Raw genomic sequence first — 12230 nt, forward strand, 5'->3', positions numbered from 1 at the left:
CCGACTGATTTATGAAGAAAATGGGGAACAGTGAACCCCCCAAAAAGGGTTATTTTCCCAGTGTGGAAATTAGCCAAACAGGATACTGTGATCATAAATTGCTAACTGCCCAGATCACGGTAGGTAGTCATACCCCAGGCATACAACGTCTTTAGTGAAAGGTTTTCTCTTTGCTTTAAACAAGCCCTGTCCCTTGTCTCTGTGCATCTGGGTTAACACACCTTTGAAATATGCCATATCCACCCTCAAGAGAGCACATTGTCTTGTTAACTGTCCTGTAATCCAATCCCACCTTGCTTTTCTCCCACCTCCATGTAATCTTCCTTAGTTCCCTCCTTAATTCCAAGTGCATAAAAGAAGCTGTAAAACTGTTATTCTCCGGAGTATTTGAGATCTTGCTCCCTAGCACATGATGTCAGTTTGGCTTAAATATACTCTTACAAAAAATTTTTAATTTGAATATAAGATGTCGAGCATAATAATAACAACTTAATTTTCATCAGCAATATGGGGATATTAAACATTTTATTTCCTCCAAGGTATATTAATTTAAAATGAGGCAATAGATAACCATACTATATGTTACTAGGAATACATACTCAGTACCTTAAAAGAATATGGATAATCATACCAAATGGCTATAGATAAACATACTACATTTTCTTGAACACACATGAAAAGAAGAGGTTATATTTAACAGTGTTATAAGTACTAAACTTCTTCATCAGAACTAAGTCTGAGTAATAAAAAAAATGGATTTAGGGTGAAGAATAGATATAGGGTTAGGGCTAATGTTCATGTTAGAGGTTAGGTTATGGTTAGAGATTAGGGTTAGGATTAAGGTTAAAGTTAGTTTAGGTTAGGAGCGGGTTAGGGTTAGAGGTTAGGTTGCTTCGGTTTTTGTTAGGAATAGATTAGAGTTAGTGTTAGGATAAGAGTTAGGGTTAGGGTAAGAGTTCAGGTTAGGGTTAAAATATACAGTTAAATTTAGGGTTAGGATAAGGGTTATAATTAGGGTTAAATTTAAAGTTAGGGTTAGGATTATGGTTATGCATTAAACTAAAGTTAGGATTAGTGTTAGGGTGAGTTTTAGGATTGGGGTTAGAGTTAGGGCTAGGTATGGTATTAGGGTTAGTTTTAAAGTTCAGTTTATGGTTCACATCAAGAATAGAGTTAGTGCTAAAGTAACAATTAAATTTAGGTTTAGAATTAGGGTTACGATTAGATAATTTAAGGGGAAGGTTAGTTTTAGTTTTGGGATTAGGATTATAGTTAGGGTTATAATTATGATTATAGATTAGGATAAGAGTTGTGGTTAGGGTCATGTAGGATTGGGATTGAGCTTAATATTAGTGTTAAAGTTAGGGTTAAAAATGGGCTTGGAGTTAGTTAGTTTTAGGGTTAAATTTGTGCTCACCAGGTAGATTAGGGTAAGTATTAGATTTAGTATTAGGGTTAGTGTTAGGGTTTAAGCCAGGATTGAGGTTAGGTATAAACTTAAGGTTACAATTAATGATAGAGTTAGGTTAGGGTTGGGTTGAGGTTAGAACTAAAGTTGAGATTAGTTTTAGAAACAGATTTAAGGTTACAGTTAGTGTTAAAGTTCAGATTAGGCTTTGGGTTAGGAATAGAGTACAGGTAAACATTGGGTTAGTGTTACTATAAAGGTTATTGGTTAGATTAGGGATAGGGTAAAATATATGCTTAGGTGTAGAGTTAATGTTATGATTATAAGTTAGGGTTAGGACAAAAGTTAGAGTTGAGGTTAGTGAAGGATTAGGGTCAAAGTTAGAACTGAGGTTAGATATAGGTATAAATTTAGAGTTAGTGTTAGAAGTTAAGATAGGTTTTGGGTTAGGATTAGGGCTAGTGTTACAATTAATTTTAGGTGTAGGTTTAGGGTTAGAAGTAAGGCTAGGGATTGGGTTAGATTAGTGACAGGTTTATAATTAGTGCTAGGGTTATGGTCATGTTCAGGTTTTAGGTTAAATTTAGGATTTAAATGTTACAGTTAGGTTTAAGATTAGGTTTCATGTTAAGATTAAGGTCAGCTTTTTTTAAAAAAAACTTTTTTATTACGGTAAAATGTGTAGCATAAAAATTGCCATCTAGACTGTATTCAGTGATATTAAGTACTTCATTTTGTTGTGGAACCATCACCATCATCTATATCCACAACTTTATTCATCCTACAAAAATGAAACTCTATACCCATTAAAATACTCTTCTGGCCCTGGCTGCTGTGACTCAGTGGACTGAACACTAGCCTGAGAACCAAATGGATGCCAGTTCAACTCCCAGTCAGGGCACATGCCTGGGTTGCAGGTCACATCTTCAGTAAGGGGCGTGTGAGAGGCAACCACACATTAATGTTTCTCTCCCTCTCTTTCTCCCTCCCTTCCCCTCTCTCTCTGAAAATAAATAAACAAAATATTTTTAAAATTTTTTATTTAAAGTTTATTTTGTCTATTTTGGGCAGATACAGGTTAGTTTTAAAGTTAGGTTTAGGTTTTAGAATTAGAATTAGGGTTAGGGGTAGGTTTAGGGTTATGGTTAGTGTTAGGTTAAGTATTAGCAGTAGGTTTAAGGATAAAATTAGGATTAGGGTTAGAAGCGTGGTCAAGGTTAGAAAATTAGTGTTAGGGTTAAGACTGAGGTTAGCTTTTGTAAATATTAGGTTTAGTGTTAGAGGTTAGGTTACAATTTGGGATTAGGTAGGATTAAGGTTAGAGTGAGAGACTACAGTTGGGTTTAGTGTTAAGATGAAAGGTTAGGTTAGGGTTTGAGTCGGGGCAGGCACAGGATTCAGTTAATGTTGATGTTAGGATTAGTGTTAGAGTTAGGTTTGGTACCAGGGTAGATTTGAAGAAAAAACATGGATTTGTTCACAATCCTGTTTAAAAATAAATATATCTAAAATCAAAATTAGTGTTACATTTTGAGTTAAATATTTTCTTTTCTCGTGAAAAACAAGGCAGTTGCTTACCCAAAAAAGAAAGTTTTGTGGCAATTTTTCCCCAAAAGTTAGAGAAGCAAAAAATACTATAAATTTACAAAAATCTAAATAGCACCTTTGTAAATATCAAGTGTGTGTATTAATTTTTAATTAATTTATTTAATTGTTGTTCAAGTACAGTTTTCTGTCTTTTACTCCCATCCTGCATGTATTAATTTAGATTAAATTGTTCAGACAGAACTTTTAAAAATTCGTAAGGTCAACCTATAATAAAAATCTTATTTGGGGACTGTAATTTTATTTTATTTTTTTCTTGGTTTCAGGTGAACAGCTTAATGGTTAGACAAAAAATATACTTTACATATGGTCCCCCAATTATTTCCAGTACCCCAACTGGTACCATACATACTAATCACAATATTATTGACTATATTTCCTATGTTTTATTTACTTTCCCATGACTATTCTGTAACTACCAACTTGTACTTCTAGAGATGGTAATTTAAAATCTTAACACATTAGATATTCTTATATGGGAAATGGAAGCACAACATACTAAGGATTTTTAAAGATTCCAAAATTAAACCTTTATTTTTTTTATCCTCACGAGAACATTGTTTTCATTGCTCTCTACAGACAGAAAAGGAGAAAAAGAGGAAGAGAGAGAAACATTGATGCAAAAGAGAAGTATTGAGTAGTTGCCTTGTGTATACACTTGGACAAGTGATTGTACGCAACCCTACTGGGGACCAAACCCACAATCCCTCATTTACAGGACGATGCTCCAACCAACTGAGCCACATCAGCCAATACTAAACTCTTATATTTAATCAATCAAATGAAGAAAACTCATTATTCCTAAAGTTTACCTTCCTGATTATATCAAAATAAAATTATGTAGTTTGTATTAGAATTTTCCCAACCTCAGCCTAAGCTCAATAGCCAGTAGAAAAATTTTGACTGAAACCTGTATTTGCACTACTTATCTTAAAATAAATTGCTATTACTACCATCTGCTATTACTACTGAGGAAAGAGCTAGAGGAAGAATAGTGCTTTGTATAATCTTTCTTCACCTTGAGGGCATAGATCGCTAAGTGTACTTGCTAGGCTATTCCTGAAACTACATAATGTCCATAATCTATGGCTCAGGGGAGCCCATGTCCAGATTATTGTTGTGGAAGAATTCCACCCATTTTATATATAATAATGGTTCATCAAAACCTTCCTCCACAAAAACAATAGACAATTCACATTTAAGAAGGTAGTCACTCTTTTCACTTTCCCAAATTGACCACCAACTTTGTAGAGAGAAACTTAGGGTATAAAACCTCTTACTCTGGAAATAAAAGTTAAATCTAACATATAAACCTAAAAGATGTTGGTAAAAGAAAAACCAAGGCAGACTATAATCTGAGACCAAAGTCACATCTGGAGGAACTGAAGAACTACTCAACTATTTTCTTCAAATTATAAATTACAAATCAAAACCAATACATTCATTAATTGATGCATTACAAAGACTCTCATGGGCAGTTCTGTTCCCCAGGGCTAGCCCTCAAAACAAACTAGCAACATTAATAGCTTTGATTTCCACAATTTGATATGATTTGATAGTTTTATATATTTACATTTCTGCAACTTCCAGAAAAAGAGGGGAAATAGGTGAAACCGAGTTTATGTGATTTGACAGAAAAGATGACAAAGATAACTAAAAATAAACACCTCATTGTATTCCTAACATAAGTAAAAGGAAAGTATCACAAGTTAAATAAATGAATACGTCCAACATGCTCGATGAATCTCACTTTAAAAAAGGTCTGGACTCAGGTGTGCTTCGTTCAACATCCAGAAAACTAATTATACAATAGTTCTCATTAACTTCATTATGTTCCATGATGCCAAAGGCGGCACAGGTGCACTTGTGCCTGACAATCCTTGTGAGAGAAGCTGTTGCTTCCTCTTCTCGTGTTACTAAACATGCCACCCTGCTACAGGACATTCACTAATCTCAGTGGAACACCATATGATGTATGTTTTCAAGAAACAAAAGGGGGAGAAGAACAGGACAAAGGACTGCATTCAGAACCCAAAGAAAAGGACGGTCACCCCCAACTCCCCTCCACCCAAATAAACTTCTTGCTAACTCATTGCGAGTTTATGATCAAAACTGTGTTTGTCAAATGACTCTGAAATGATTATCATTCTCTTCAACTAAAGTATGACTACTCGCCCTGGCTGGTGTGGCTCAGGGAATTGAGCACAGGCCTGTGAAACCAAAGGTTCCCCACTTCAATTCCCAGTCAGGGCACATGCCGGGGTTGTGGACCAGGTCCCCAGTATGGGGTGTGCAAGAGGCCATCACACATTGATGTTTCTCTCTCTTTTTCCCTCCTTTCCCCTCTCTCTAAAAATAAATAAATAAAATATTTAAAGAATGACTACTCTCTTCCAAAATAATCTGGAAGTGTTGAAGTTCCAAAAATGGGATGTTTTAAAGGACTAACCCAATAAAGTGGTTAAACTAAAATCACTCATCTGAGAAATTCATTATAAACCATTACTTTCTGTTTTATCTTCTTTTTTATCTCTCACCAAACCCTAATAAATCTTCATTCAACTTGATGTCTCCAAATTTTAAATCTTTTCTAGGAGGCACCTGAACCATATATGACAGAACGACAGGCTTCAGAGGACAGATGTCAGAACAGTCCATGAGCCGGGTTACTAGCAGCAGCAGCCATAATGCTATTTAGAAGGACTTGAACATTGACCCCTGCAATTTTGGAAGCTCTCTCCTCAACCAGTCTGCTCTCAAAGCTACAGGACTTTCCCACAGAGATGGGGATTCCAAGAAGAACTTGAGACCCAGCCACAGTCAAGTGGGCTCTGTGAGAGCTCAGAAACTTACATGGTGATGCCAACAAACCTACAGAAACCCAGATTATGAATTTAATATTTAAAACAATAATGAAATGAAGTAAATGCTACTAAGGGAAACTTTTCAATTGAAAGAGATTTCCAGTATGGAAGGGACACACAATCCATCTCAAGTTGAAGTCAAAGGAGACCATCTCTTTCAAAGCTGCAACTTTGGGTCTATAGGTGCAAACCTGCAACGCAGTCCTCGGGACCTTTGTAACCACTCCTATGACTCTGAGCATATCACAGTTACCCCTGGGAAGACTCCTTGCTGCTGCTCTGCCTCCCCCAACAAAGTCATTCTTCACATAAGAGCCATTGTGATCTTTACAAAATAATATCACAAAATAACGAATAATCAAACTAACAGCTACCATGTCCTCCTCTACTCTGCTTCAAGATGCTGATGCTTCCTACTACACTTCCTGTAGCTGGACAAGCCCAATACCATTTGTCCCCTTTCAGGGCTCTCACCTTACTTACCACCCTCTTCCCTTGCACACTGAGCCCCAGCTCCACAGACCCCCTTACTATTCCTCCCATACATGAAGCTCAAATCAGCCTCCAGGTCTCTGGACTTGCTGTACTTTCTGTCCCCACATCTTGAAAGGTTGGTTTCTTTATACTATATGGATTTCTACTTGAATGTCCTTATCTCACTACCCAAAGATGCTCCCACTTGAATATAAGCTCTATAAAGGCAGGAACTTGTTCTGCTCCATTCCCCACCTCCCCCAATGTGTGGTACAGAGCCTGGTACCTAGTATGCACACTCCACCCTGGGTAAACAGATAACTAAAAACAAAATAAAACAGGTAAATCTTTAAGAGAAAGAAAGTAGACTGCCCAGGGCTGGATGCATAGCAGGGAATATAGAGTGACTGCTAACAGATATAGCTTCTCTTGGGGGTGAAGAAAAGTTTTGGAATTAGGTATGGGTGATGAACTGATGATGTTCTGTGAATATACAAAATACCACTGAGTTGCACACTTTAAAAGGGGGAATTGTATGGTGTGTGAATTATATCTCAAACAATCTGTTAAAACATTTTTAGAGAGAAAGAAAAACACAGAATGAAAAAAGAGGAGAGAGAGAGAAGGAAGAAAAGGAGGAAGGAGGGAGGGGAGTAGTAGTAAAGCTCCGGGTTAATAACTGTCCTCCATGGGAAACTGACAAAAGCTACGAACACCTTCCCTCCTCTAAAACTCATATAGAGGTCCTTTTGGTTTCTATGAACTGTTTTTGTTTTTTAAAAAATAAGATAGTTATTCTTTGAAGAAATCAAATGATCCCTCCATATGGAATAATAACAAAGACTTTATAAATTCTTTCCTTTGGAAAAAACAATTTCCCACAACATGAAGATTAAGAGCATAACTGAAAGGCCAAGTGATCATTCTGGTTTAAAGGATCTGAGGAGACGCACCTTGGCAAGACCAGCACGGTGGGCTCCTTTAGACTCCATGTATGCAAGGTACTTGTTGAACTCCCGGAATTCCTCCATGGAAGGTCTGAAGGTCATGATCTTACAGCTGGGATTCAGAGGACTCTCTGCCTCTGCCACCTCCATGGTGGCTGGGGTAGTCTCTGTAGAGAGGAAGACATGGTCATCAGCAATGAATTATTACAGGATTAAGTGATCACTAGTGATCATTTCTCCCAAATGGTACATGAGCTCCTCCAGCAACATGTCTTTTATTTAGGTACTATTCCCTTCTACCACCCTATTATCCCTCATCTCTTTCTGGACTGCTGGGGTCGGGCCAGGGGAGCAGAGGGGCAAGGGGCGGGGAGGGGTGGATACTGCCTCTAGTCATTCTTCCTCTCAAGCTCTTATTCTTGGCATTGAATCACTGACCTAATTATTATCACTGGCCTCCTCAAAATCCTTCCTAGTGAGAATTAATTTTCTCACTTTGCAAGCAAGTACAAGTGTTGTTCCTATGTACCAGTTCTGAAACAGACTCTGTCATACATACACTTGTATAAAAGCCCAGTCTAGGTTAAGTAGAAGATGGACAATGTTCAACATCCCCAGCAGACTTTACTCAGGTGTGCTTATCATGCTTTCCTACAATAGCCAGTAACCAGGCTAAAGTACTGGAGACACAGAAAGAGGTAAGGTTTATCTTCACCATACAAGCTCACTGACTAGAGGCCAAACTACAATGCAAAACTGAGCACAGGAAGGAATAACTAATACCACCCGGGTTCCTCAAAAAGGGATAGAATTAAGACTTTCAAACAGGCAAAGGAGTTTGCCAGATGACAGAAAGAACAGTCCCAGCAGCAGAAATATTTGGAACTATTGAGGGTATGGAGAAGGGAGATTAGTCTGTCTGGATCTTAGAAAGAAAAGATTCCAGGGGATCAAAGAAGGAAAGTAGGCAGCAGGGTATGCTACAAAAGCACATACTTAATCTTTCCACCAATAAATAGGTGATTGCTCAACAAGCATTTATTGAACACCAGGCATGGGGAACTCAAAGGTGAATGAGAAGCACTGGTGTGCCTGCCTCAGGAAGGAGTCCCACCCATCCCACTTTCAGATGCAGCAATATGTCTGGCATCCAACAGCTCAAACAACAAATCCTTTCATTGTTTTTTTTTATAAATTTAATTCGTCTAACAAAAAGAGACATTGAGAAATGAGGGATGGAGTAGATAAAAGGAAAACACGCAATGGGATAATAGTAGGTTAAAACAAATCAGGGTTACAAATAAAGTTGTAGTCACCACTCATCTAAGGTTTGAAAAGCATCTGTCTCACCAAGTACAAGTGAGGAAAATGACCTACATCAAAATTAAATTCTGCCATTTTTTCAGAATTTCTAAACTAAAGGAAAACTAATCTGCAAGGAGGTATATTAATACACAGTAGAAAATATTCAGTATTCTCCCTGCCAATGGGAGGGGGCATGCAAAAGATAAAGCCTTCCAGGCCACATTCCTCACCCACTTGCACAGGTACTCATGCCCAAATCCATGGGCTGCAGAATGGAAGTCTCACCTCTCTACAGGTTATACACAACCCCTTAGAGGTGTCCAGATCAGTCCCTTGCATGACTATTATGGCCTTGAACCACAGCCTGCATTATACCTTCTGCTTCAGCAGTACAAATGGATTTGTGCTTCTCTGAACAAGTACAGCTCTCTATGCCTTTGCCCTAATTCCTCCTATTGGAGCATCCTTTACCTGTTTCCTTACCTGGCAAATTCCTTCCTGCCCACTGATGAGACTCCCAACCCCCTGTAGCAGGCCTATATGATAAATCTGTGTGTTTTGACCTTCCTTTCTGCATTCCTCTTATAGGACTGCCTGTTCCAGTGTCTAGCACTTCTGACCACACAATGAACTCTAAGCTTCTCAAAGAAAAGGCAGGCTACCCATCTCTTTAAACCCTAACATCCAGTCTGCAACCCAGCCTGGTCCATAATATCTGCTACAATAACTACTTGCTAACTAAATGAAGGAACAAATACCAAATGTTACTAAATACTTACATAAAATAATACCAAATGCAGGGAAAAGGAAAACACTGGTCCCAAACACAGAAACGTTACTTATAAAACAGATTCATTTGCCATTCTGGTAAAGAATAATAGAATATAAATATCTGAGCAGTGAGAAAGTAGATGTCCCCAGGTTACCTTCATAGAAACATTTGGTACAGGGAATGCAGCCTTACTTCTCCTGTGGCCAAAAAATAACAGTGGTCTGCATATTTCTCTAAGCAGAGGAAGAAGCCACTACAGAAGGAACTAGAAATCCAGCCAGTCACTCAACAAGTAGTTACAAATGCCAAAAAGCTGGGTGGGCACTCAGGAAGGAAAGAATCCAAAACCTAACAATAGTGGAGTCCAGCAGACAATAAATAAGTGCTCTGAAGAAGAAACCCAGCTAAGGGGATAGAGCACAAAGAGGGGACGGAGTTATTTATACTGGGGAGGCATTTCAAGGGCCTAAAGGAAGGACTAAAGCATACAGGTATCTGGAAGAAGAGCAGTATAGGCTGAGGCAAGAGCAAGAAGCCGCTGGGGCTCTTCAAAGGAATGGTAAAAAAGTGAGTGTAACTGGAACTAGGTGTAGCAAAGGAGAGAATGGTTAAGAGAGGAGATGAGGGAGAGGAAGATGGGGATGAGAGAAGAGACAGGGAGAAATGGAGTTTGGTGTTTACTTTGAGTGAGAGGGCAAGTCATCTTGACCCTCCCTTTCTTACACATTCCCATTCTTGATACTCTAATATGCTCTATTCAAGGAGATGACACATCTTTCTAAGGAAACTGTTCTGGAGTATTTTCAGCAGAAAAGTGAGCAGGTTCATCACTCTAGCTGTTGTATCAAAAAAGGACAAGGTTAGAAGCAGAGGAAATTTACACCAATCCAGGCAAGATAAAATGATGGCATGAACCGGTGGTAAGCAGTGAGAAGTGGTCGGGTTAAAGATACATTCTGAAAGAATTTTCTGACAGAAGTGAGAAAAATAGGGATCAAGATTTTTGGTCTAAAAATCAGAACATTGGCTCTGACAAGAAACTGAAGCAATGAGACTAAGATACACAGCAAATTACTAGTGATCAGAATTAAACCTCAGCCCCTGACCTGGTTTGCTGACTGGTCTGTAAAACGTGCTTTGCTTCTCCCTAGTGTCACTACTTCCTCAATTACACAATGTTCTACCTGCCAAGTAGATACATATTCTGAAGACCCAGTTAGCTTATGTTTTAGACCTTTTCAATCTATAAATTTAGATTGGGTCAATAAAAATTATACAATCATCATAAAATTGAAAAGCTAAAAAAATTTTAAATGCTAAAGCCTCTAAAAATTTAATATTAATTTAACCACTCAAATATTTGCCAATATGACAGGCAAAAAAAGTCTGCTGTTAAGTTTCATTTCTTTGATTATTAGTAGTACTGATCACTTTTGAATATTTATAATCATTTTCATTTCATTTTACCTACTTATTTTCTTTACCCTTAAAAGGTAGTTTATTTTCTGTTCCTTAAGTTTTTCCTAGTACACATTTATCATTTCATTATTAAACTTAATAATGTTAGAATCAAATTCCCAGCACTCATTCTTTCTCTTTTTTCTTTATTTTTCTGAGCCAAGCAGAAAAGTAGATTTAAAATGTTCTTGCAATGTTTCCTAGTCAGAGAAGGGCTGTTATATTTCGCAAAAAGCTTCTGTATAATTTTCAGCTGAAACTGATGTAATCATCATTTTTTTCAATGCTACACCTCTTTAGAGACTGAGTCCCCAGAGATTGACAACAGTATCTTTGTTATTTTGCTTTTATAGAGCTGGTCTCAATGTTTTTGAGACCTAAACCAAATAACCATATTTATAGTAAGTACCCTAATAATTTTTTCCTTAACGAACTACAGATCTTTTTCATTAAGTAAAGTCTAGCACTAATTCAGACTTATATAACTCTCCCATTGTTTCTTATCTGTAAATTTTACCTTATCATAAAGGAAAAATATCTATTCTTCTTACTCTTTATATAAGCTTTACTTGGCTGAAGCTTTTTCCTGCTAAATATAAATCTATGCTCTATACTGTTTTCCTTATATACAGTTTCTGTGAGTAAAAACTGATTGCTTTCATCCTAGAAGTATTAGTTTTTAAGATGAGGCCTGCCTCAGAACTGGTCTGCACTGCTAACTGCCCTTGAAGAAACCATTTCTGGATCTGCTGTAGAGCGCAGCCCCTGGGAGATGCAGCACTCGTTGGGTAGACAGAGAGTGCACTGGGCTGGGAAGAAAATGAATGAGGGCACAATTATCAGCTGTGCTAGTGTTAGAAGAGAGCACTACTCCAGCCTCTTCCATGATTCCTCTTGAAGATTAACCCAAACCCTAGAGGCCAGGACATCCCCTCACTCACTCCTCCATTCCTACACTGAAATTTTTACATGGAACGAGCCATGGTTCAGGCCAAGCAGGTGCTACTATCCTGCTCTACTCTAGTTCCCTGTGCTAAATTCACTGGAGGCAGAGCCTAGGCCACACCTGAGGCAACTGGAAGCCTGGCCTTTGAGTTCCAAAACTGCAGCTCAACCAGTCTCTGGGTCTCACAGAGACTCAAGGAAGCATTCGCTTTCAGACTGCTTTGGCCAGGCACGGTTATGGGTTGAACTGTGTTCCCCAAAAAGATATGTTGAAACCTAACCCCCAATACCTATTAAAGTGACCCCATTTAGAAACAGTCTTTACAAATCTAAAGATCTGGTCATACTTGGTTAGGGTGGACCCTAGTCCAGTATCGCTGATGTCCTAAAAAGAGGAAAAGACAGACACAGAGGGAAGAACAATATGTGATGATGGAGGTAGACCAGACATA

The 12230-nt window shown here is 38.1% G+C and overlaps 1 protein-coding gene across 3 annotated transcripts in view; it reads right to left on the bottom strand.

The window, feature by feature from the left end:
• The window catches only part of KDM4C (lysine demethylase 4C), a 404720-nt gene that overhangs the window by 351955 nt on the left and 40535 nt on the right, over positions 1–12230 (bottom strand). For all 3 annotated transcript variants that reach the window (XM_037061395.1, XM_037061394.1, XM_037061396.1), the window contains exon 2: positions 7305–7465. In XM_037061395.1, coding sequence (XP_036917290.1) covers positions 7305–7448 — 144 coding nt within the window. In that variant the 5' untranslated portion in view covers positions 7449–7465. The remainder of the gene's footprint in view (positions 1–7304; positions 7466–12230) is intronic.

The sequence above is a fragment of the Sturnira hondurensis genome, unplaced genomic scaffold, assembly GCF_014824575.4.
Source record: "Sturnira hondurensis isolate 20B ecotype Veracruz unplaced genomic scaffold, ASM1482457v3 Scaffold0013378, whole genome shotgun sequence".
NCBI classification, from domain to species: domain Eukaryota; kingdom Metazoa; phylum Chordata; class Mammalia; order Chiroptera; family Phyllostomidae; genus Sturnira; species Sturnira hondurensis.